The sequence below is a fragment of the Ilyonectria robusta genome (genome assembly GCF_021365365.1).
Source record: "Ilyonectria robusta strain PMI_751 chromosome Unknown BGZ61scaffold_3, whole genome shotgun sequence".
Classification (NCBI taxonomy): Eukaryota; Fungi; Ascomycota; class Sordariomycetes; order Hypocreales; family Nectriaceae; genus Ilyonectria; species Ilyonectria robusta.
This window is the reverse complement of record NW_025764437.1, coordinates 964,422-988,043: the sequence shown is the minus strand read 5'-3', so window position 1 is coordinate 988,043 and position 23,622 is coordinate 964,422. Positions and strand designations below refer to the sequence as shown.

Sequence of the window (23,622 nt, the reverse complement as noted above, 5' to 3'; positions counted from 1 at the left end):
AGAAATCTTCCGACTCGTGGTTGTGGTGGACCGGCCCCTGACAGATCTTGTTTCACCATCTTCGGGTATCCGTGACTCGGGCTCTCTTTTGACCGACCCACCTTATACGGAATCGCTTCAGACAAATGTTGAGGCAGTCAGGGTCTCATTCGTTTCTCTCGACATGGTGAAAATAGTCCAATAATATGTACTGTCTATACGTTCAACCCGCTTTCCTTTTCCAGCGAGAAAAACTCCCCGCTCAAACACGAAGGGGGCCCATGAAGCGAGGTGACACAATAATGTCAATAAAAGGCCCCCATTCTTTCTATATTACATACACACTAACACACACATGAATCGAAGATTCCACCCTCGTAGGCTAGCCAATCGTCCATTTTGGAGCGTCTCGAATTCCTTTCATCCCGTTTCCTCGTTGACATCTATTGGTTTCCATTGTTGGCGATGAGGTCGGTCGTGCCGTCGACATTGTTGACCACTTTCGAGCCAGTCTGTGTGGCGAGGCTCTTCATGAGGGTGACAACCTCGGCGGGTTCCGTAATGCCCTGGAAGGCCATGAGGTAGGCAGCAAGGCCAGCGACGTGAGGAGAGGCTGCGAATGTTATGTCAGTATAAATTCGGAGTAGAGCCGGTGAAAAGTGAGTGAGGCATACCCATGCTAGTACCACTCAGAGTAGCCTGGCCGACGTCAGAGTCGATACCAACGCTAAGGACTGCTACGCCGGGAGCGTAGATATCGACGTCGGTTCCGAAGTTGGAGAAATCGGCACGCTCGTCAGTCGTTGCATCAATAGCACCAACGGTGATGGCATCGGGCGCAGAGCCGGGGGAAGTGTTGGCGGTATCTTGCTGTCATGGGTGTTAGCCAGTGCACGTGGTACGAGCTCAATTGCCCACTTACGTTCTCATTACCAGCAGCGACAACGGGAACAATGCCAGCCTTGAAGATAGCAGCAATCGCGCTGTTGATGGCCGCGGAGAAAGATCCTCCAAGAGACATGTTCATGACAGCCTTTCCAGTAAGTGTCTTATTGGCCACATCATCAATGACAAACTGCATGCCCTTGAGAACACCTGAGTTGCTGCCGCCGCCGTTGGCATCCAGAACCTTGACTGCAACAAGGTTGGCCTTCTTAGCGACTCCAAAAGTGGCACCGGCAATGGTACCAGAGACGTGGCTGCCGTGACCGTTTTCGTCGTCATTCTATTATTTCCAGTTAGCCTGTCTAATCATTCCCGAGTGTCAAGAGAAATCGAGTCCCACATACAATGTTATCGACGAAGTTAGCACCGAAGGTAGCACGGCCCTCAAATTCGACGTGGGTGGTTCGGATACCAGTGTCGACCACATAAGCCGTGATACCCTCACCCGCGGAGCTGTCGAAGACGTAGGTCTCATTGTTGGGCGCAGAGTGAGACAGGCGGTTGAGCCCGGGAGTACCATTGGTCTGGGCAATGGTGGCAGTGATGTTAATCCTTGTATCGGCCTCAATATATGCAACCTCTTCAGCGTTGTAGAGATCTTGCACCATATCGTCGTCGGCATCGAGGGTCATCGCGCGCCAACTGTTCATCGAGAAGGTGTTGACCTCGGTGGACAACATGTGACCCATGCTACTTCGCTTGCCGAGGTTGCGCTTCTTAACGGCGTTGATCCAGCCTGCCTGCTTGATACTGATGGCATCATCGTCAAAGGTGTCGTTGTAAACAACAATGTATCGGTTGGAAATAATGTTGGCGGCGTCAGGGTTGGAAAGCATGGGCCGGAGGAAACTGCTGATAGTGAAATCGCTGTTGGCAATCGCGTCGGTGACGGTGTCGACCATATCATCCAGGGTCTCGGACAGATCACCGGGGATCTTGGGCAGGTCCATGGGGGCGGCAGCCACAAGGGGCAAAGCCAGAAGGAGGGAGGCGAAGAGTGACTTGAGAGGCGCCATTGTGGTCGGTATTTTGGTTTTCTTTTGTGGTGTAGGTAAAAGAGTTATTGAAACAGGAGTGGTGAACCAGGTCCAGCAGTTTCACCGTATTTCTCGATGCGTCTAGCAAGATCAGGTTCGAGAGGTAAAGTGAAAGTAATCAGTCGTGAACTGAGGTTGGAAAATCGAATGAGTGATAACTCAAATGAGTGGTAGCAGAGGAGGCGGGCGATCAACGCTCCTCTCGAATAAGTTATGAAGACAAGGAATGTCGTGAGTATGAAAGGAGGGTGATTAGGAGACTGGCTCGCAGTACACAAGAGGGAAGGGGAAGGGAAAGGATGGAAGATACAGAAAAAGGAAGAATAGGAATAGGAAACGAATATAGAAAGACCCAAAAGGAAGTCTTTCACAATGGAGCAATAGAACAAAACAGCCGGGCCAGCAGCAATTTGAAGGCGGGCGAGCTGGGTTAAAAGGAGACGGCGGCCCATACGGTGAGACAGCAGCGTACAATGCAGCGGGTGGCCTGGCATCTCCAGACAAGCTGGTTTCGTGGCCTGTGAGTGGTGGCATCAGAGCTTGCAGGCCAATGCCAATGCTAACGGCCCCAGTCGGCGAGACCCCTGTAGAGAGCCGCAAGATCCATTCTGGGGACGAGGTTTGCAACGGGGCCGGGGTCAGGGGTCAATACGGTTACCAGGGGGTGGGGATATTTAGTGTATCAATGCACTGGACCAGGTCGGAGAATCGCTGCCAAGTCAAACGCGCGGGCCCTGGTACCAGTGGCAGAAGAGTCTAGAGGCCTCGCACAGCTCAAAGTTTGGCTCGTCTGGTTCCGATCGGTTGTGTGACTTGGAAACTCCTCGCAAAGGGATCCCAAACTAGGCCACTACCAAGCAGCCCAGCCAGTGCAGCACTGGGGGTAGCAGCTGTGTTGCTGACGAAACTGACGGGACTTACGAAACCGCAACTGCTTGAGCCACCGTGACCGTCTCGTGTGCGATGTCATGTTTTGTTCAGGAGACGGCCACCGCTGATTGGCCGCCGTGTGTGTGTATTGCAGTTTTGGGCAGCGCGTCGTCATTGAGCAACGCGGCCGGAGTAGAAGGCCGCATGGAAGCCAGGTCCACAGCGTCGGATCTAGCCAGTACCGAAAACTCCCCGTCGAATACGCCAAGCCAGCAAAATCCTTTGGTCCACGGAGGTCGCTGACGCTGCTCCCAGCCGCCGCATTGTCAGTCATTAGCGAGGCAGACCAATACAACACCTCAATTACCCATCATGGCCAATGGGCACAGCGCTAAAGACCTCTCTCACAAAAATCGATAACCAGTCGAACCGAGGGCGGTGACTCCGGTGATGTCCTAGGTACCTAGTCAGGGCAAGGGGCGACAGTCCTGGCTTGCCTCTAGCCCTGTCAGGCCCCTGTCCGCCACTGGATGCTGTGTGTGTATTGATCTTCAGTTAGTGTTGGTTTCTTGATCCTTCGAGCTAAATCGAGCCGACCCATGATGTTTGTCGTTCTGGCGCAACAGGATCAACAACATGCAATTCTAACCTCAAAAGTAAGCTTCTAGGAGGGTGTGTCTCGATGCAGTCGCGGATTGAGAGACGCTGGGCAGACAATTCATGCGGTGACAGAGCGCCTCCATGTGCAGCTGAGCCCCTGGTTTCCATCTGGTGCGCTTGGCGTCCAGACTCCAGTAAGCTTAGCACCCGCGAAACCGAAGGTGACATCGTAGTAAGGAGATCCACCGACTGGAAACCCGCCCAAAAGCGGTGGTGGGCACTGGTGGCGGCCCCTGGATTCTGCCTCCATCTCCATCCCGTGTCCCATCGCTGTCAATGGTCCCGTCAGTAGCCTCGCTGCCCGATGTGAAACGGACGAACCCCCGCGGTCCAGTGGTCATTGCCACCGCGTCTTGCATAGCGACGTACCACCTTGTTTGGCTGGCTCTCACTGGCCCTTTGCCTCTGCGCATGCCCTCTAATGTCCATCGGAAGCACATCGTTTCTGTTGAGAGGTCAGCCATTGCCGCCGCTAGGACCATCGTGACACGCACGTCAAATAGCCCTTCCGCATATTGCTTTGCATGGCGCTCAACGCATGGCAAGCCGAGGAACATGTTCTCATTCTGCCCAGACTTCCACGGGACTATCGGCAGCCCTGCCCAGAGTCATCTACCCAGGGAGTGTTTGTCCAGTCCCAAACTGGTCGACTGCGCCGAGTACAAAGGACGACGATATTGCGGGGCCCTCCGAAAACCCGGCCGGCCGGGGAGAAGCATACAGGAGACGGAACGTGCGTGTGTCGAAGGAGCCGGGGATCGATGGGGGTGAGTGTGTCGGATTGTGGTGTGGCTCTCGCCAAGGCCATGGGCTGGGAGCATGGGAGGCCCTACTTCGAAGAGCCCGGGGACGGAGGTCCCGCTGGATTAGGATGCGTGACATGAGCTTCTCCTTGTTCTCGTCCAGGCATCGTCTAGGTATTCCGTGCATCTAGACTCCGTAAACAGATTACCCATGATGGTGTAGGCCGGCCCGTGCCTTGAACCTTGTGCGTGCAATCTGGTTTGTCTAGTCATGCGAGGATGCAAAGACGACGCTGCACGGGTGGCGGTCAAATCATGGGTCTCCGTACCAACCGAGTAACACTATTAAGGTAAAGAAGAAGGTAGAGTTTTAGGTGTGTCGATGATCCCGTCTAGTTGGTGTTTGCTTGCACATGGCTTATTAGGTTCTATTCTAGGAAGGCAGCTCCTGCCTCACCTTCCTCACCTACCGGTTAGGGCTGCAGGGCTCGCCGTACTCCGAACGAGCAGACGATGGAAGGCTTGGCTGCACGCCGATTTCATGCCAGATGGAAGGTGCATAGGCATAACATGCGCCCCCCAAACATCAAGATCTGCTCTTCACAGCTCTGAAGTCTTTGGTGTATGCCGTCTGTATTATGATCTAGTAGTGGGGTTCGCTCGCACATGCAACAATTCGTGATTCCCGACTCGTCGTCAGCGAAACCCCAAATCCCCGAATATCATGCTTCATCAAGATCCAGATGAGATGCGGCCCATCCCTCTCGCCCGAGGTCGTCTCACATCGTCTTCCCCTCATTTGAAGATGGCACCCACGACGCATCCAGCAGTGGACGGGTTTTCTTCCCCTCCTTGGTGTGGTCTCAACCGGGGCCTCGTGGACGCCGATCAGTTTCGGCATCTCTGTTGCGCCTCATCTTCATCTCAGCTCATCCCCAGCCTATTGGCATCTCAATAAGACGCCTTTGGTAACTACACAGGCGTTTCACGGGCGTCTCATGGCCAAATAAATCTTCTCCCCTCCCTTATTGGGATCTCTATGCATGTGGATCCCCCGCACAGGTATGTATGAGGCAGGGTGCTGTCACAGGCTGCCTCCTGGCCTCGTCTCCGAACCGAACAATCTGGAGGCGGATGTTGTTTAGATGCCCAGCATTCTTGTTTGAATCAGAATCCATATCGAACGCATCTAACCTAATGTGCACGAAGCGAGCCTATTGGAGGCTGACGTTGTTGAGGATGGAAAACTCTTGTCTCAGCCGTGGGTGACGTTCCGACGCTGACGAGGTAGATTCGTCAGTTTGCCGCCCACTAAGACTTGAGACTGGAATGAAGCTTTGAGTGTTGGCAAAGCAAAGCAAGGGATCCTTACCAAGCACAGGATTTCTCCCTTATTACTAGCTTGGAGGAATTTTGTCGAAAGACCACGATCTGAGCACCTAACTGCCCGCTATAGGGGATGAGGACTAATGAGAGTTGACGACTAAGCATGCGCTGCCTGATCTAGGAACGCATGTTTTGTCAATGAGATCGTGAAAGCAAGGTCGTGCAGATCGTCGATAATGGCGCAGCGCTAGCAACTGTAGACGAGGCTGTCTCAGGGTCTTCGCCCTTTAGTAGGCAAACCATCAGTTTTGAGGGTATTTTGTTGCCACTAAGGCCAAAGTAGGGGTGCCCAATGGCTCGCTGTCGGACCCGTTCGCTGCGGGTGTCCCGGTACTGATGTTGATAACGCCTGTTGACGCCCAGGTGCCCAATCGCCTCGCTCTGGAAGATTGTATCTTAGACGCACCTGTAGCGTGCATGATGCCCTTGGTCAGCTTGGCCATACTAAGGCGTACACGTCTCTGTGCTTGCCGCCCAGAGCGGCCAAAGTGGCCAGAGTTTCACGGGATACTTCATCGTCACCAACTTGCGAATTTATTTCGTCTCGACTCTCGGACGGTATCGGCTGCCAACGCAGCTGATATCCATCATCCGCCTCGAAAGAGTCTGATGATGGCATCCACGCAACCACATGCTTTGCGTGCCGGTACGGGAGTAGCCTGGCCTTAGTTAGGATCGTAATCTGCAGCCCCGCCCCGCCGCTGGCACGCGACCCCCAAAACCAGATTGCCGGCACCCACATTCACGTTTACGGCGTGGAGTCGTGGCAACGCGTAAAGTGCAACCGCATCTAATCTCTCTGCCCAGCCCATCATTACAGAGGACCGCAATGGTACCTACATACGTGGGCACCTGCGAGGAGGAAATTATCATGTCGGAACGAGGGACATAAGGCAAAAAGCATGCGGTTAGGCACGTCGTTCACTGCCCACTGCCGCTGGCTCGGCCACACACACACGCAGCTGCCACTCACAGACCAGAGCGGCCCTCCACCATCGATGATGGATACCAGGCTGTGATATCACTGCCCCCGTCGTCACTGGCCGATGCAGCGTGCCGCGACAATGTTTGGCACAGCAATTTGCTTGTTGGGGATCTCAGGGCATCGCCGCATGGAGGGAAGATTGATGGGAAGGGAGCCCAGTGCCAAAGGGCGCATGAATCGCGGGTAGAGCGACAGACAAGCAAATACCGGCAGAGTCAAGCCAGTAGAGGGGAGAACCAAAGGAGACAAACAGCAGTAAGAGGGGGGGCGAATGAGTGCTAATAAACGCCTCCCACTCTCCTTGGGCCGTGCCGTCCTGCGCTGTACCACTACGGTTCAACCCTGGTTGCGTTCGGTGCCGGTTTTGATTGCGATTTCCCCTCCCTGGCACTGGCGACCCGACAGTCACCTGTTTCTGATCCCTCCGCTCCGACTACGTTTTAGTGATTCATTTCCCTCTCTATCTTGTCCCTCATCTTCCCTTGTCTTGGGCAGTAATTCGCCTCAGCCGACCTCGTAGTGCATCCATCCTCTTCTTACCTCATCAACTCCTCGTCATTCTGGTGCCCTTCGCCCGTGTCGCTTCATCCCTCCCATCCCCGTTATCCGGCCGCCGCCTTGAAATGCCCACCGAGCCGACGTCAGCGACGTTTCATGGAGTGCCCTGAACCGCCAGCCGACCTCAACATGGCATTCTCCATGGGCGATCCCATGGATATTGGCCACGACGGCCACGACGGCCACGATGTCTACGACGCCTCTACGACGCCTGCATCGACACCCTGTATCGGTCGTTGCGCCGCCCTACTGCCCATCCGTGACGGCTGCTCCGACCTTCACGAAAGCCAGGAGTCCGATGACGAGTTCGCCTCCATCATGGCCTCCTCTATGGTCACCAGTCTCCTAAACACCACCTCCAACCCCGTTTCACCGGGCTCCTCCAGCCCGCCCCTCGACCAGTCCAAGAGCGCCGACTTCGTCCCTCCCACCAGACCCAGCAGCACTCCGTTCCCACATCCCGACCACCGGCACTCGAAACCATGCTGCCTTACCGACTCCAGATACGGCGACGACTGGCAGCCCTCTCCCGAATCCCTCGCGGTGTCCGACAGTGAGCCCCGCCCGCTCCCTCTACCTATCACGGATTTCAACCGGCTGCCCATAGAAGTGCATGAGGCTATCTTGGACCACCTGTTCGGCTACCGCGTCTCGGCCACTTCCCGGAGCGCTATGAGCGTCTCCTGTGTCACAAAGAGCTGGGGCACGGCGCTGCGCCATTCGCGGAGGAGGGAACTCACCGAGTTGGCGAGAGTGAGCGAGGTCTGGCGCGTTCTGGTCCAGCAACGGCTCTATCGCCATGTCAAGCTCAAGGCCACTGTGGATTGTCTCGAGGATGCGATGCTCCATTTCGCACAGCACGAGTATCTCCAGTCGTATGTTAAACACATCGAGATCTGGTTCCCCGTATTCCAGCCCACATACGGCCCGCTAGCGCTATCGAATACCCTGTCGCTGCCCACGGTTACGATGGAAGGCCTGACGAACGCAACATACACACTGCCGGGCAATAACTGCACTTTGGAGGAGGTATTCCATTTTGTGGTACAAGCGTTACCACAAGCAAGGGTTTTGACACTCGAGGGTGGAGAACGACGAAAGGCGCCAAGGGTCCTACACTTCCACGAGCAACGAGCTGATCCGACATTTCACAAGGCCCTCCCGATTCTGGAATCGGTGCAGACCCTGGTGACCCGTGGTCAATGGAATTTAACGAGGGAAAACCAAGACTTCTCAGCAGTGCTTAATGCCTTGCCGTACCTCGCAGAATGGCAGAGCTCATACAGCAAACCCAAGTCGAAGAGTTACATCACCATGTCCGAGTTCCTCCCGCAACTGCCTCACAACATCTCCAACCTCAGCCTCTGCCTCGAGAGTGACTACCGGCGCGAAGGTGTAATGCCCGCCTTCTACTCCAAGGTGATTCAGAAGACGCACATCTGTGTCCGCATGGCCGAAGCACTGCCCTCGCTGGAGCATTTTGCATACACTGGTCGCGTCTGTCATCACTTTTTTGAGATGGCGATGCGGTCGACGGACCCGCGCACATCAAGACTCAAGTCTATCGACTTGACGGTAAAGAATTGCTGTCGACACAACGTGAGCTTCCATGAGTCGGGTTCCGGAATCCAAGACATGGGGTTCATCGATGCGTTTGAGAAATTAGTCATCTCTGGGATTCGATCCATGGAAAAGCTAAAAGAGGTGGTGTACTTGAGGATTCGGTTTGTAGACCTTGGTAAGTCGTTCTGGCTCAGCTGTACATGACTCTTCTGACTTGAATATAGACTCTGTACTTCCACCTCTAAATCCCTTTTTCCTCATGCGGAATGGGGTATGTTCCGGTGTCTGGAGCGACAGGATTCTGACAGAGATGGCACGAGTGAGGCCTGAGACATCCTTTACAGAACTGAGCGAATCCTTCGGGAATATTGTCTACGGCAAGGAAGGGCGAATGGTCATCACCCCGGAGTATCCACGGACACGGATTACGTCACTAAAATTGACAAACTACCGGTCCCTTGCGGCGGGCATCACAATTCAATGAGAGCATCTACAATTGGGGGCGTCGGCTTCAGACCAGGTTGGAAAAAAACGAGCAGGTATTGACCAGATCTTACACCTGCTCTCCCGGCTCGAATTCGGTTACATGGACAGATGACGATGATTTTATTTTTGGCGGGCGTTACGGAAGTGGTTCAGGAAGGCGGGGAAGCGGCATACTATTGCTGATAATCTGAATTTCATACCCAGGTACTGGGCGGCAGGGACCTCTGCAGGGAGTTTATGGTTGCATGGATACACAGGACTTGAGGAGAACGCTACGTATCACAAATTTGCTTGGGCTATTTACCCTAGACTATAAGGTCTAAGAGGCCAGGTTGTTAGTTTGAAAGGGTCAAGACCGTGAGATACCCTCAAAGATGTTCTGAAAATTTAAACAATAATGCATGCTTTTTTCCTCTCCGGGATTTATGGTCAAACGTGTTTGGGCACGCCTTGTACACCTTGCAGTTCATTGTTGCATTATTACACTTTTTTACGTCGGTTCGTGAGGCGTCAGTTGTAAAATACCATGCACAGATACACATTGAACTAGTGTCTGTACTATTAAAAAAACACGCCTTTACTCTACATGCCGTTTCTCCCCGACAGTCTTGCATCGAGTTAACTGTGCCCCGTCACCAATAATTATACCCAATATCCAACAGTTGGCTAGGAAGAAACCTAGCGAGGCGAGCCAAAGTCCTGGGAAGAATGTGCTAATTCCAAGGAATTCGAGTTGGTATCCTTGCTGCAGCCAGGCGGCCTGGGAGACAACCCAGAGCAGCAAAGCCGAGATACCAAGCTTGGGGTTGCGCAGGAGTGATGAGTAGGGAAGATACGTTGGTAGGAAGACCATATACCAAAGGAAGTACTGGGATATACGCGTCAGCAGCCGAGAAGAATAAGTCTGCCAAATAGAAGTGCCACAAACGTACCTGAGACGTGCAGACCTTGTTAAAAGTCACAAACGCAAAGGTCTGCGCCATCATGGATGTGGCTAGGTCTCGCTTCGCGAGGGCAAGGGGGATCAGGACGCAGGAGAGGAGCAGCTGGGGGAGGAAAGCCAACGACTCAATGCGAAGGGATGATGCTGAGGGGACAGCGGAGTTAAGATAGAGGAGAGTGTTGTAAGGTGAAAAGTTGTGGCGGTGGTCGATACGGCTAACGTGATGGAAGTAGGTGTGAATGAGGAACGGGGTGCCATAGCTGGACAAGTTGGTCAGTCGTAGGCTCTTTTTCGTGAAATTCGACGTGGGTGTAGAGGTGCTTGGACAACTTACATGGAATACATGAGTAGGTTGAGCCCCATGAAGGTCGCGAGACTGATGATGGCAAGCTTAATGCGCTCAGGAGTTGCGAAGCGCACCAACGCCGCCATCGCCGACGATGGCTTTTCCTGTTTGGTCGTCTTTCCCAGGCGCTCTGCATCCATCCACCACACGATTGCAGGCGCGTAAATAAACGGGTAGATCTTGAAGTGCACGGCGAGCCCGAGGATGACGGCGGCCAGGCTGACCCTCCTCCGCTCGACAGCCCACAGCAAGCCCATAGTCAAGACGCCCAGCAAGCCCTCTGAACTTCCACGCGTGCTAATGGTCGCAACCATCGGGTTCCAGAGCCAAATTGCCGCAAAGGCCCCGGCGGTCGTCTCGGGCATGCCCCTCTGGCGCAGCACGCGCACCATGAGCCAGCCGGCGAGCAGGTCTGCGGCGGCAAAGACGAGCTTGCCGAAGGCTGCGAAGTGGACGGTGGGGAGCATCATCCAGGCGAGCAGGGGCGTGTAGCGGTAGGTGTCTCGGGCGTAGGGGGAGTCGCCGGCAGCTAGGAAGCGGGCGGCATCGGTGAAGACGAGGTAATCAATATCGGTATACTTGAGGGCCGAGTTGGCATCTTGCCAGAGGCCGTAGACGAGGAGGACGAGGCGGAGGAGGGTGGCAACGAGGAAGAGGGGCGCGGGCCGAAGGAGGGGGGATATGATTGTCATGGTGGCGGGTTAGCCTGTGCGCCAGACGTGTCGCGACCTTGAGACGACGGGTTGCGATGCCAGAGAAGCTGTTGATGAGGACAGCTGGCGATGAGATTTGAGATGAGATGAGACGAGCCTCAGTTATGGCACGATGACGATTAGAGTTTGGGCGGATCCGCACTCATGACTTGAAAGAGAGACTTCTCTTTTCCTTTTATCCCTTTCTTCCTCGTTCAGACCTGCATTTTCGTTGGTGGCGGCCGCTGTTGTAGTCTTATACCATGAGCTTGGCTGATAATCTGCAAGTTAGGGGTTCCAGATTTAGCACAGCGTGCCACAACCAACCGCTAGAAGGAGATGGGGGAACTAACAATTTTCACCTGAGCCAGCCACCCCTGCACAAAATGGGCCCCGCCAAAGTACCTTGTCCCATCCTTCACATTCACCACCAACATCGGCATCCAACAGCATCAACAACCAACCCCGGATATTCTTATCTCAACGACCAGCGGCAGCTACCGAATCCCCACAATGTCCAGCGGCGTTAAGAGAGACCGCGACGGTAACGCGCGGGCCAAGGCCAAGCCGCCAACAGGGCCCCCTGGGAGGTTCCACGCCATGTTTGAAGGTTTCCGCAACGAGCTGGATGAGCATCATGACCGCCGCGAAAGGATTATCAAGGCGTCGCGCGACGTCACCGCCCAGAGCAAGAAAATGTTCGTTCACATGAAATACTACATATTACGGGTGTGACTGACATTGATGCAGTATTTTTTCCTTGCAGAGGTAGGCATTGCTCTCAAGAAGCTGCATTTGAGTTGACTTGCTTACCCACTCACCACCCACCATAGAGTCAAACAGCTGAACCAAGAACCCCCTCCTCACATTCAGAAGGACATTGACACCCGTCTCGAAGAGATTTCTAAGCTTCTCAACGGCATCGCCCCAGACCTGCAGTCCATCAACCGTTACCGCTACACATCGCCCTTGCGTTGTCTGGAGGAGTTCATCGAGGCACTGTCCTTTGCGCACTACCTGCGCCACCAGACCCTTATAACACCAGAGCAATCACAGGCCTCCATGCCTGCGAACATCATTCTGACGCCGCATGACTACATGTACGGCATCTTCGACCTCTTCGGCGAGCTGATGCGTTTCGCGACGGTCACGACGGCGCAGACCGGCGAGCTGGCGGGACGTGAGGGTCGCAACATCTTACAGGACATCCAGGAGCTGGGATGCGCGTTTGAGATGCTGCCTGCGGTACCGACGAAGGATTTCCGTGGCAAGATGATCGCCGGTCGCCAGAGCGTTAACAAGGTGGAGAAGCTGGGGTATGGGCTCGTGGTGAGAGGCAGTGAGCGACCCAAAGGGTGGGTGCCTGACATGAGAGACGATGCTCCCGAGCCCGTGTCACCGATTTGAAGAATTGAGACATACTTCACTGAGTGGAAAACAAATCAGCGGATGCCATGGAATGCCTGAATTTGACCGCGGGCCAGAGAGGGGGATACCGTGTTGAACTCTCACCTCTGTGTTTGGACGCACAATTCCGTGTTGTGTAACCGAAATGGACACCGAATGAAAGAAATTACTGCTATCCATTGCCTTGTGTCCAAACTTTCTACCATGGCTAAATGCAGACTGTGGTAAGCTGCAACTGGATTTCTACACAAACATAAAGTCGCAAACAAAAAGCATCAATCTAAGAGGAACGGACCTTGCTATCCTGCTGATTGCAATGCCTTGTAATCCCGACAAGAGCGCTGCGGGTTAATTAACACCGTAAACAATGACCACATGTCTTTATGCCGTGTTGAGCATTATATCAACTGCAAACAAATTCGGCACCATAGCTAGTTTTCTCCAGCTTGAATGGCACGATCACGCTAACTAGATGCTAAACTCAACTTTCAACACTGCTGAGTGTCTTCTCAGCGACACTATGTGGGACTATGTGGGAAAACGAGGGATACGCCCTGTGCTGTGGAAGGACAGAGACCGGTGGCTCAGCGATGCGCAGTGTTGAAATAATGTGGGATTGTCTGACTTGTGTTGGCTGTGCAAGATAATTTGTGAATGATCGCTGACTTGTTACACACAGATTGACGGCCATGAGTGATTGGAGGAAGTCCAACATATCCACTCTTCACAACCTCAGCCCTGCACGCAGCCGCGAATGAGAGTGTACAGGTAAGCGCCGACGGTCTACCGAGATAATTCTACAGCGTCAAAACCAGACTCTCTATATTTAGATGGAAATCGGGGTTTGCCAATCCAATAAAATACTCTTATTTTCGGCATGTAACACAAGTTGCGCTCATTACTACTAGGCTACTCCGTTGGTCCAGACCATGTCTCTCAACCAACACCGCCAAGACTTGCATCGCCCGAGGCATATTGGAGGATGGTTTCGCTTTAAATGGATTATTCCCATCCTTTGATCCTTTGGTTCAATCCTGGAGTCAATATCACATCGCGCTACCAGTTGCGTCTCCGCTCAGAGCATGGATTTGTACGAGCGACCATTGTTGGGCCGCGACACCCACCGATACCAAGGCGCACTTCAAAATCCTGGCCCTGGCTCAGCCTCGATTGAAAGCCTCCCCGGCAGTACGCTTTATTCGAGATCCGTGGCGGAGGGCCATCATCCCGAAACAGAGACAACCCGCGACATTGACTCTTCAATCCAGACCGACCTGGGATCAGAACATGCTGCGCCGCAGGACAGCACATATCCATCACTCCTGAAGTCCACAGCAACTTCAACGGGGGAGAACATTTCCGAAAAACAATCGCAAAGTCCACCATGGCATCCATTTTGGCTGCGGCAGGTCATGCTCGGCAGCTTTTGTGGATTATTCATGTGCTGCACCATAGCACTCCCCGTCATGCTGTCTTTCTCGAAGCGCAACAACGGCCTTCTAGAATCTGGGCCAAATTATGCGTACGTGTGGAGGTTTAGCCCGACTGCCAGTAAGTTGATCCACCAACCATCATTACTCAGGCGCCAGACGCATCACCTAACATTCGATTCCCTAGTCATCACCATCATCGAGATAATCTGGGCCCGAGTCGAGTTCCAAACTCTGAGATATATGCCCTGGATGGCAATAAAGTCTGGAAAGCCCCTAGGTCCAGCTGGGTACAGCCTGGACTACACCCAGATGTTGTCTCCGATGATCTTGATTCAATCTTTTCGACGAAAACACTTCTTCGTTTTCCTTGTGGCTACCGCATCGATAATACTGAAAGTCCAAGTCGTTCTCTCGCCCAGTCTTTACCAGATACAAAGCACTCGGAGTTCACATCCCGTTGAAGTTGACGTGCTGGACTTGTTTGCAGTGACTGATGACTTCAGCAACGTCACCGGTACTGCTCCCTATTATAACGCCCGGGCCCTTGACAACTTTGATATGATGTTCCCCTTCGGCGTCACAAAAGAAGGCGCGTACCAAACTTTCAGGCTGGTAAATCAAGGTACTGCAACTCGTGGCGCTACCGACGCACCTTTAACGGTCACCGTGGACGGAGTTTTCACGGACATGAAATGCCTAGAATTAGAAAGCCACTCAGTTTCCAGGCTAGCACGCGTTGGCAGCACATATCACAATTTTGCGATCGATCTCCAATTCGAAAACTGCGAGCAATCAGTCACTATACAAAATAACATCGAGTGGGTATCCCCGAACGAAGACACCGTCCAGACCTACTGGGCAGTTGATACCCAGCTTGAACCGACATACCCTTGTTCTTCATTACCTCGACAGAACACAAACTTCCTTTATTTTGCGGGATACTACACACCGTCAGCGCAGAACGTGTCTCTACCACAGCTAAAGACTTGCGCCGCTGTGATCTGCTCGCCGACTGCATACACCTCGAAAGTAAAGATTGTCGACGACGGCATTAGTCCGAAAGTGACGTTATTGTCAAACCAACAGAAGACGACGATCGACTCAAACCCTTGGGTCATGCTACAAAATTCGGTCCCCGACATACTTGGAAGAATAGGCGTCTCCACAGCAAACATCGTCAAGGGGCCAGTTGCAACAGCTTTCGGGTTCCGGGGTAAAACCCCAAATGCGACTGATATCTCACTGTATCAAAACGAGATGCTGACCCAAGCCATCATGAACCTAACGGAGCAAATCGGCCCTATGGTTTCTCATTACCAACTCCGACAACCAGAAAAGCGTCAGATTTCTGGGTCGATTATTGTGGAAACATACAGACTGAAAGTGAACGAATTTGTCTGCCTTTGGATGACGGGACTGTTCGCTGTCACTATGTGTATTGCTTTCTGGGCAATATTTCAATCCAGAAAAGTGTCTCACATTTGGCATCGGGACCCGGCTACAATACTCGGAACTATGATATTCTTTCAAAGCAAGACCAGCCTCAGCACCGACATTGTCAAGTGTGTATCGGGGGAAAGGGCAAGTAGGAAGGCCGAGTGGGAGCACTCTACCCATTCCCCACTCGTCCTTCGGGCTTGGGCTCGTGCAATATTCACCATATTTGTACTAGGCCTCATCGATGGGCTCGTCGTCACACTCAATATCTCAAAGAAGTCGGACGGCTTGGTGACAATCGGTGAAGAAGGCTTCATGCCTCTTTTATGGAAGTCACTCCCAACCCTGGCCATGCTTCTGGTCTCGTTGTACATCAGTCTGACTGATGTAACAATGCGAGACCTGGCCACACTGTCCAACCTTTCTATCAGACCTTGCGACTCGTTGGAGCTGGACATGTCGCTTTTGGACATGCTTGGGTTCCGAGCCTTGTATCACTCGCTTCGGCTGAAAGCTTACGCCGTCACTATTTCGCAGATCCTTGCTACTGTTTGCGCCTTCTTGACAACTATAGCGGCAGTTCTTCTCACCACCCAGATTGCTCCGAAATCCACAAGCACACAATTCCAGCAGGAAAGCTGGTTCGGTTCTCGACAACCACCGGCGATTTCGGCATACATAAATGAATACAGCGCCACTAGAGAGGACCTAGGCAGCCTACTTCTAGCGCGAAAGCTGTCCAACTTCACATATCCACGGAATACATACGCTGATCTCGTTTTTCCTACTCTTGGGATAAACGATACCAATTGGAATGCCAATACATCAGCTCAAGTCCGGACTCCGGCTGCAAAATTGCTTCCTAGTTGCGTTCAACTTTCTGAAGACGATGCTAAGGTGTCAGTCCACAGCAGCCAGTTCACAGAAAAGTTCTATGCAGACATCACCCAAAAATTCACATGCCCCAATGGCTCTGCAGCTTATCTTGTCAACTTTCTAGACCTAAGGGCAGCAATTGAAAAGCCTGGACTGTCGTTCACTGGGGAGATTGTCCCATCTCCGGGCAATCTGTTTGCAATCGCCGGTGCCAGCGCCTGTGACCTCGACCTTGACGACAATATTCTGATAACAACCCCCTGGAGAGTTCAAACGTACGTTTGGGGAAAGTTTGTGGCTTCAAAGATGGAATTTGATCATCTTTCCATCTGGCGGTGCAACTACTCCTGGGCTGAGGTTACGACCGACGTGAGGTTGATTTGGTCAAACAATACTATTCTACTCGACCACCAGAATCCTCCTACTCAAAACAACTCAACTGTAAGGCCATGGAGCCCGGCATTTGGGTTTCCACAGCTTGGCGGTGGGGGCGACGGGCTGGGCGTCAGTGACGTCTTTCCGGATGTTGAGCTCACAGATCCTCGAGCGAGCTCCTTCTCTACCCAATTCATCTCAATTGCAGAACCCTTTGGTCCAATACCGGTTGAAAGCTTTGGTAAACCAGACCAAGATGACGAGATCCTGGAAGCACTTCACTCCAACCTTGGGTTTGTTAGTGCCCAGCTTGCAAATCTTGAGTATCGCTTGGGCATTGATGAGAAGTCGATAGCAGTCCCGGCCCATCATGGAGACCTTCCACTGATTAACGCGACGATAATAGACAGTGGAAGACGCCGATTGGTTCAAAATCCAACAGTAACTTTTATTTTAATTGGGATTTTGTCGTTAGTTGTTGCAGTCAACTTGTGGGCTTTGGGCCTGATAGGTCTACGGCGCATACTGAGCGATAGAGGTAACTGGCTGCTGGATATGGACTTGAAGGGCCTGGCGCCTAAGGGGTTCAGCAGCATTGCTATGATGGAGTCTTTGATCCATGGTTCAAACTTTCTCAAGGACACACCGGAAGATGTTTGCCAAATGTCTTTGAATGATCTTCATCAGTGGTTAGCTGGGACAATCTTTCGGATTGGGTGGTTTCAAAGAGATGGGACTAGAGAGGAAGAATTCACTATTGGAGCATTAGAAGATGAGAGTTTTCCATTCTTAGGAGACAAGGGGGATGTAAAGAAAATACGGGAAAGTGTAGAAGGAACAGAACTCCGTACTGTCACAGGCAACTTCATCTAGATGGCGCCATTAGCCAAATATAGAATCTCATAATTCAAGAAGCATCGGACTACTTGATCCTCCTTAAAGTTGCAGGCACTTATGGGCTGCAATTGTACAGGACTACAAATGACAGTTATTAACAGGATAAGATGATCAAATGATGACGCATAGTTGCAATTACCTTACACCTTACTCTGGATTGGTCCTGCATGTCCAACACTTCCGTCCGATGTCCTGTGGATACAATTATGAACCCCATGGCTCAGTCTTAAATACTGGACTTAACTGAGGTGATTCTACCTTCGTTTAAGTTCAATTTCTGCCTAAAGCTTTTATAATTCTTGGAGGCAGACGGCATGTCTCCTCTCAAAGGCTGTTTGCTTTATTCCTAGAACCTTCGATCTGAACAATGGCTGAGTCGCAAATAACAAAAGGAATCGGTGTTGGCCGAATAAATACTGTTTTTTAGAATCTTTGCTCTCTCACTCCCATTCATTCCTGTATTTTCCACATTGTGTGGACTTCTTCACCCATTTATTGAATCCGGCCACCAAGTCATCGTGTGTTAGTTGATAATTACTTAATAATGACGACTCCCACCGGCTTGTTCGGCAAGGAAACCTTGCGGTACCATGCGTTCGAGCCAGCACCGACAACCCCGACAACCCCTCTCAGGCCTAATCTTGGTACCACTGGAGTGCCGCAGAGTCTTTTCGCGTCCCGGAAACCAAATGAAGTCACTGGGCTGGAAGGAGCCGGGTTCAGAGGCGGTACCTCACCTCCTTTAGTGTCCAGCAGAGGATCATTAGACAACGACGGGCTCCACGTCGCCGAAATAGAAGCCGCCGAGGAGAGACCCAAATATCCCAAAAAAGTCGATCTTGACTATGTGCCTTACAATAAGGCGATCGCGAAGCTGGGGGGAAACGAGAAGAAGCCTGAACGTGTTCAGTTGCTTGAAAGCATTCAGCTGAATATCGGCCTTGCGTGTTACAGTACCATCTTTCGAGACACTGTGCCGACGTTGAGGCCGAAATGGTATAAAAAATATTACGAATATCGAGGTTTCTATGAAGCGGTCAAGAATGATGACCTAGTTCCGGACATGGTGGCGGAGGGCTCAAGAACCAACACACTCGGCAACTTGCAACCCGTTGAGAAAATGATGCTGGCGAGTCTCAAAAATGAACTCCCCAATAAGATCAACATGGCACTTCGATGGAAAATGATGGCTTGGATGTGGGACACAATCCATGACCACATCCTCATTGAAAAGGGGCGCATTCCAACCCGACTTCTCATCCGCAATACTGCGGAACACATGTTGGGTTCCCTTCGGCCCTTCATCAACCATAAAAGCCAAGAGCCAATACTTCAAGAATGTCTCCGTGTCCTTACCACAAAGGCGATGGGGCTGAAGGAGCTCCTGACCTCTGAAAAGGCCGTTCGATACAGTCTCTCACTGTTCGACAATACAAAATCGATGCGCGATAACAAAGCCAAGGGAATGAAGGTACTTGGTGTACTAGGGGCCACACACACAGATGACTCGCAGGATGTCATTCGGATGGTGCTGTTTGGCCCGATGGTGCGCTACGTGAAGGACGAATATGGCCATTGGTTCGACCAGATGGAGACAACAGCAGGCGTGGTGACATATCGGCCAGAGAAGAAAAAAGAGCTAAGATGGATGTGATCATTGAATAAGAGAATGAATGAGTCATACCTTGATGGTATAATTCCAGCAACAAATGAGTCGACGAGGAAAACACCGAAGAGGGCAATGCAGCAGGTCAAACATCCATTTACAGAGATGGTTCTGTCATGAGGCTTCCATGAGATATGTTAGATTTTGGAAAGCGTTGATAGACTTGCTATCTACAATACCATCTTGTCACATGTTCCCATCATTGTTGTGAACAATTTCACTCCCCGCTCAGTCCTGATCTCAGTCGATCATTTATCCCTGCACAACATCAACTCCAGATCTTGAAAGAGAAAGGGGTCAACCGCAATTATGCTTCAATGCGAGTATTGAATACACCCCTCTAATGCAACCTTAGGGTACCTAACAATACAGCGGCGTGGGCATCGTTGAAGGCACGCCGACTCCCCTAAAGCGCGCGTTGACAGCTGGCTCGCACTCGCCACAGGGGCTGCCCCATTGAGCATGATTCAGTGCTATGAATAAGGCTCCCTAAACCCGCACCGCCTGTTGTGATGTGCCTCCTGACTTCATTCTTCCATCCTCATAATTTCCTCCTTCGGCCTACCTTAACCCATTGTGCGCCGCCCACGGGCGCCTCTCGCCATATTTCGCGATATACAATACATACCTTCTTCTTTCTGACTTTGGGTTCTATTGATCTTTATCCTCTATTACGCGAGCGCCCTATCTTGACGCACACTCTCTTCTCACTGATTTCGGAGGTTCGTGCCCTAATTCTCCCTTCACATCTTTTCCCTCCTCCCTCCTCCCCCCTACACCCTCCATCTCTCGCCGACTCCGACTCGCCGACTCCGGGGCTGCACCCGTTTTATCTTTCACATCACTTCCATCCTTCCATAGCGTCGCGCTGAAGCTTTGGTACGCTGACTCTTTTACCCCGGCCTTTAGTCTCATTCACTGGGTTCCCAAAGCCTCCTAGGCACCGACCTTGGACGCCAACGACGACCGTCGAACATTTCCGCTCAGATCTTCCGACAGAAGAAGAATTCCACGTTACCTCCACGTAATGGACAATCAGAAATACAGAGCCATGGATCCCGACGATCCTGGACCCTCTTCAGCGCGTCCCCCTTCTACTTTCGGTCGCCCAGTCTCGTCTCAAACCCCGCCTCATGACAGCACGATGGAGTTTGACGAGGATGAGGATTCTTCTCCTTCTAGCGCTTCCGGAGAAGCCTTTTGCTCTCGAACAACATTCTTCGTCAATGCCGACTGGCGCATGGGGTCGACTCTCGCAAATGCAACCACCATTGTCGGCCAAATGTACGTGGAGCGCCTGGATCCTGTTAAGAAACTGCAACCCTACCCTATCATCCTTATTCACGGCGATTTTCATACCGGTCAGGTAGGTTGAGATCTCCCTAAGCCTCGAACGAACTATAACTAACTCCATCTCTAGGTCTAGATGGCCAAACCTGATGGAAACCCTGGCTGGGCGTCGTATTTTGTCCGACGAGGCTTCCAGGTCTATGTCGTGGACCTACCTCCATGCGGAAGATCGAATTTTCTGACTGCCGCCCATTTCATCCACCGAGACCTCAGTCGCGTATCCCACTCACTTGCGGCTTCCGTCGTCGAGAGTGAACTTACCGCTCCAGGTAAGGAGCCTGCACACGGTCAACCGCTCGTTCCTCTCAGACACTCGCGAGCTGGTATGCATAGCAAATGGCCTGGAGTGAGTCCTTATCCCTATCCAACCCATAAAACAAGGCTAACATTTCATAGACTGGACAGCGAGGTGACCCCATCTTTACCAACTACTGCGCCTCACTCGTCACATTGCACCTCAACAAGATTGAACGGCAGTCATTGGGCCAGAATGCCATTCGAGCTCTGCTTCACAAGACTGGGAAGGCTGTTTTGGTGGGCGAAGGCTCTGGAGGAAACATGAGCTGGTTAGCAAACGATGTCGCGCCGGACTTGGTGGCTGGAGTGGTGGCTGTTGAGCCAGCAGGCCCTCCCTTCGGAACTGCCATGCCAAAAAACGGCCAGCCTCGAGTCTACACCCAGTTCATTCAACTGGACAAAGGAAACCGGCTGTATGGATTGACAGACATACCCTTGACCTACGATCCTCCTACCCACCCTCACGATGGATTTGAGAGACCTGCGAGGGATCCCCTAGACATTGTGCGAGCATTACGACCCGACCGCCTGGGCGCTTGCTTCATGCAGCAGAAAGCCGAGACTGATATAATCGAGGTCGGGTCTGATGGCAAGCCACTACCTGGACAGCAGGTTCGGCAACTGATCCACCTCAAGAAAGTTCCCCATGCTCTCATTACTGCGCATGCCAGCTCACACACCGTATTTGACTGGGCCACAGTGGCCTACATGAAGCAGGCTGGGGTCGCTGTCGACTGGCTAAGATTGGAGGACTTCGAAATTGTCGGCAACGGTCATTTGATGTTCCTCGAGACGAACAGTGATGAGGTCGCCGGTGTCATTGAGAGATGGATCCAGAAGAAAGTTACCGCCGGTTCTCAAGTCGCCAGTCCGACCACTTCGTCCGAGTCGCGGAGCATGGTTACTTCGGAAAATGGAAGAGCGAAGAAGAGTGAACAAAGCGGCAATTTGAAGGCCATTCCGGAATCGACCCCGGTCCTTTCTTCAACGGGTTCCATTAGGAATTCCGAGTCGGCACCACATCCACTTCCGGGTAACACACCCCAAGTCCAGGTGCAAAATCAGAAATGGGGGCCAAGAGCTGGGTGTCAATCCAGTGGACCTGGTCAACTGACTCAAGACAACGGCAAACGACCGGCTGAACAGTCCATTTCCGGGCGTGCTACTGCTTCTGAGACGCTTCGAGGCATAGGGATTCGTCCGGAGTCGCCTTCAACGCAAGAACAGAAACGGCGCTGTTTGGGTCAGAGTGTCAAATCTACCTCGATGCCAATGAGCACTGCTTCCGGAACGTTCCCTATTCCTCAGCTCACTCAACAGCAGCACATTCGTGCCTTTCAGAATATGCAGGGACAAGTTCATGGTAGAAGCAACCAGCATCCGCCTCCTGAACAGAGCATGATGCGATCCCCAAACCTGTGTGGCCCATCCCAGTTGAGGCAACAACTCCAGCCGATCACCGGAGCTGGTCCTACTAGCCCTTATCACGCCACCGCGACGCTTCCTCCTATTGCACGACCTTCCACTCCTCAAGGGACCCCGCTGTATGCTCACCTTTCAGGAAATTCTCAGCATGCTTCCCAATCTAGTGGGCTGGCCTTGGTGGCTGCGACAGAAAGCGAATCTGCCGGGCACCTTCCCCGAGTGTTTAGACACATCACGTTTTCCGATGAGTCCATCAAAGCTTTGGCAAGCACACCTCCACATCGCATTATCGGCAACCCTGAGCCAACTCCTGGGTCATCGGGTCATTTTATTGCTACCGCGGTTCGTCAACAACTCGACTCCCCGGGACAGCCACGAATGAATGGCTCACTCGTCGACCCTCGGCTGTCTCAAGTTTCGACACCGACCAATCAACAAACTTCTCCTCGGGCCAACAATGTTCAGATAACCCCATCGGGCCATGGAAATATGGACTTTGGCGGCTTTCGAGTAACGGAATTTGGCATGTTGCCTGCAATGACACCCCCAAGCCCATCCCCAGCTCCACGGCCTGTAGTCAACCAGATGCCTTCCAACGACATGGGCATCCCGCCTGCTGAAGAGCAGCCTACGGCGCAGTGATTTGGTTTTGGGGAGACTTACCCGAGGGGACCCTACCGGGTGGATCTGGTTTCTGAAATGTGAAGGGTTTGCATCTAGAGGAACACAATGAGGATTGACTCTAAAACTTGGGGTGTTCAGGGGTGGTCTAGGGTAGGGGCGCGGGCATGGGAGACGACAATAGCTACCGGTGGGGGCCCCAAAGCGAGGACATGGTTTGGGCTTGAACAGACTCGCTGGGTGTGGATTATTCTCAAGATGAATAGATGAATCGCATTTGATACCTGTGGAGCAATGAAATGGGAGTAACCGTCACGACCTCACTCCCATCGTTACGGCCTCCGCACGGTCCTGAGCACATTTTTACATAACACTTAAAGATTCCAAACTAAACGAACAAGGGAGAGAGAGATTCGGGGAAAATAGGAGACATATCTTTCTAAGAAATCGCTTTGACCTCAGTGATGTCTTTAAACTTCGGACGATGTGTGTTGCTCTCAACGTTGACGTCCTCCTTGACTGATTGGCCACTTTGATAGCAACGCCCCACTTGTGAGCTAATCGCCCATTGCCGCTGACTTCAACTTCAACTGTTCGCTTCTTCTCCATCAAACGAATAGATTTAAAACATTAATCATATCGGAT

General features: G+C 52.3%; 8 protein-coding genes across 8 annotated transcripts; 6 read left to right on the top strand and 2 right to left on the bottom strand.

Moving 5' to 3' along the window:
- Nucleotides 1-158: 158 nt before the first annotated feature.
- On the bottom strand, nt 159-2,378 carry BGZ61DRAFT_412032 (peptidase S8/S53 domain-containing protein). The gene is made up of 4 exons (XM_046243287.1): nt 1,269-2,378; nt 902-1,204; nt 654-849; nt 159-592 (listed from the first exon to the last, which is right to left on the bottom strand). Exons 1-4 carry the CDS (start codon nt 1,938-1,940, stop codon nt 423-425), a joined length of 1,341 nt encoding a protein of 446 aa, XP_046109370.1. The 5' UTR covers nt 1,941-2,378; the 3' UTR covers nt 159-422.
- Nucleotides 2,379-7,493: 5,115 nt separating this feature from the next.
- On the top strand, nt 7,494-9,210 carry BGZ61DRAFT_342437 (uncharacterized protein; the record flags this gene model as incomplete). The annotated part of the gene is made up of 2 exons (XM_046239504.1): nt 7,494-8,901; nt 8,951-9,210. The coding sequence occupies 2 exons, from the start codon at nt 7,494-7,496 to the stop codon at nt 9,208-9,210; spliced, it is 1,668 nt and encodes a 555-aa protein (XP_046109369.1).
- Nucleotides 9,211-9,687: 477 nt separating this feature from the next.
- On the bottom strand, nt 9,688-11,494 carry BGZ61DRAFT_514011 (mannosyltransferase). Its single transcript, XM_046252192.1, has 3 exons — nt 10,490-11,494; nt 10,145-10,415; nt 9,688-10,080 (listed from the first exon to the last, which is right to left on the bottom strand). Exons 1-3 carry the CDS (start codon nt 11,191-11,193, stop codon nt 9,790-9,792), a joined length of 1,266 nt encoding a protein of 421 aa, XP_046109368.1. The 5' UTR covers nt 11,194-11,494; the 3' UTR covers nt 9,688-9,789.
- A 212-nt stretch (nt 11,495-11,706) lies between these two features.
- BGZ61DRAFT_473300 (Translin) lies at nt 11,707-12,600 on the top strand (the record flags this gene model as incomplete). The annotated part of the gene is made up of 3 exons (XM_046248441.1): nt 11,707-11,891; nt 11,944-11,961; nt 12,027-12,600. The coding sequence occupies 3 exons, from the start codon at nt 11,707-11,709 to the stop codon at nt 12,598-12,600; spliced, it is 777 nt and encodes a 258-aa protein (XP_046109367.1).
- Nucleotides 12,601-13,450: 850 nt separating this feature from the next.
- On the top strand, nt 13,451-17,645 carry BGZ61DRAFT_382099 (uncharacterized protein). The gene is made up of 2 exons (XM_046242655.1): nt 13,451-14,151; nt 14,218-17,645. Exons 1-2 carry the CDS (start codon nt 13,683-13,685, stop codon nt 17,592-17,594), a joined length of 3,846 nt encoding a protein of 1,281 aa, XP_046109366.1. The 5' UTR covers nt 13,451-13,682; the 3' UTR covers nt 17,595-17,645.
- Nucleotides 17,646-18,162: 517 nt separating this feature from the next.
- BGZ61DRAFT_473298 (uncharacterized protein) lies at nt 18,163-19,272 on the top strand (the record flags this gene model as incomplete). The annotated part of the gene is made up of 1 exon (XM_046248440.1): nt 18,163-19,272. One exon carries the CDS (start codon nt 18,163-18,165, stop codon nt 19,270-19,272), a length of 1,110 nt encoding a protein of 369 aa, XP_046109365.1.
- Nucleotides 19,273-19,703: 431 nt separating this feature from the next.
- On the top strand, nt 19,704-20,539 carry BGZ61DRAFT_126175 (uncharacterized protein). The gene is made up of 2 exons (XM_046237096.1): nt 19,704-20,006; nt 20,194-20,539. The coding sequence occupies exons 1-2, from the start codon at nt 19,797-19,799 to the stop codon at nt 20,419-20,421; spliced, it is 438 nt and encodes a 145-aa protein (XP_046109364.1). The 5' UTR covers nt 19,704-19,796; the 3' UTR covers nt 20,422-20,539.
- Nucleotides 20,429-22,998, top strand: BGZ61DRAFT_527896 (Alpha/beta hydrolase family-domain-containing protein; the record flags this gene model as incomplete). Its single annotated transcript, XM_046253177.1, has 3 exons — nt 20,429-20,650; nt 20,711-20,980; nt 21,031-22,998. 3 exons carry the CDS (start codon nt 20,429-20,431, stop codon nt 22,996-22,998), a joined length of 2,460 nt encoding a protein of 819 aa, XP_046109363.1.
- Between the last annotated feature and the right edge of the window lie 624 nt (nt 22,999-23,622).

What these genes read in the sequence shown, in the direction of transcription:
- BGZ61DRAFT_412032 (XM_046243287.1), bottom strand. Translation starts at nt 1,940, where the DNA reads ATGGCGCCTCTCAAGTCACTCTTCGCCTCCCTCCTTCTGGCTTTGCCC. An exon ending in TCGCTGCTGGTAATGAGAAC is followed by an intron (nt 850 to 901) that starts GTAAGTGGGCAA and finishes CACCCATGACAG; the next exon opens with CAAGATACCGCCAACACTTC. An exon ending in TCTGAGTGGTACTAGCATGG is followed by an intron (nt 593 to 653) that starts GTATGCCTCACT and finishes TAACATTCGCAG; the next exon opens with CCTCTCCTCACGTCGCTGGC.
- BGZ61DRAFT_514011 (XM_046252192.1), bottom strand. Translation starts at nt 11,193, where the DNA reads ATGACAATCATATCCCCCCTCCTTCGGCCCGCGCCCCTCTTCCTCGTT. An exon ending in AACCTACTCATGTATTCCAT is followed by an intron (nt 10,416 to 10,489) that starts GTAAGTTGTCCA and finishes CAACTTGTCCAG; the next exon opens with CTATGGCACCCCGTTCCTCA. An exon ending in ACAAGGTCTGCACGTCTCAG is followed by an intron (nt 10,081 to 10,144) that starts GTACGTTTGTGG and finishes CGTATATCCCAG; the next exon opens with TACTTCCTTTGGTATATGGT.
- BGZ61DRAFT_382099 (XM_046242655.1), top strand. Translation starts at nt 13,683, where the DNA reads ATGGATTTGTACGAGCGACCATTGTTGGGCCGCGACACCCACCGATAC. An exon ending in GAGGTTTAGCCCGACTGCCA is followed by an intron (nt 14,152 to 14,217) that starts GTAAGTTGATCC and finishes TCGATTCCCTAG; the next exon opens with TCATCACCATCATCGAGATA.
- BGZ61DRAFT_126175 (XM_046237096.1), top strand. Translation starts at nt 19,797, where the DNA reads ATGTGCCTCCTGACTTCATTCTTCCATCCTCATAATTTCCTCCTTCGG. An exon ending in TCTTCTCACTGATTTCGGAG is followed by an intron (nt 20,007 to 20,193) that starts GTTCGTGCCCTA and finishes CCCGGCCTTTAG; the next exon opens with TCTCATTCACTGGGTTCCCA.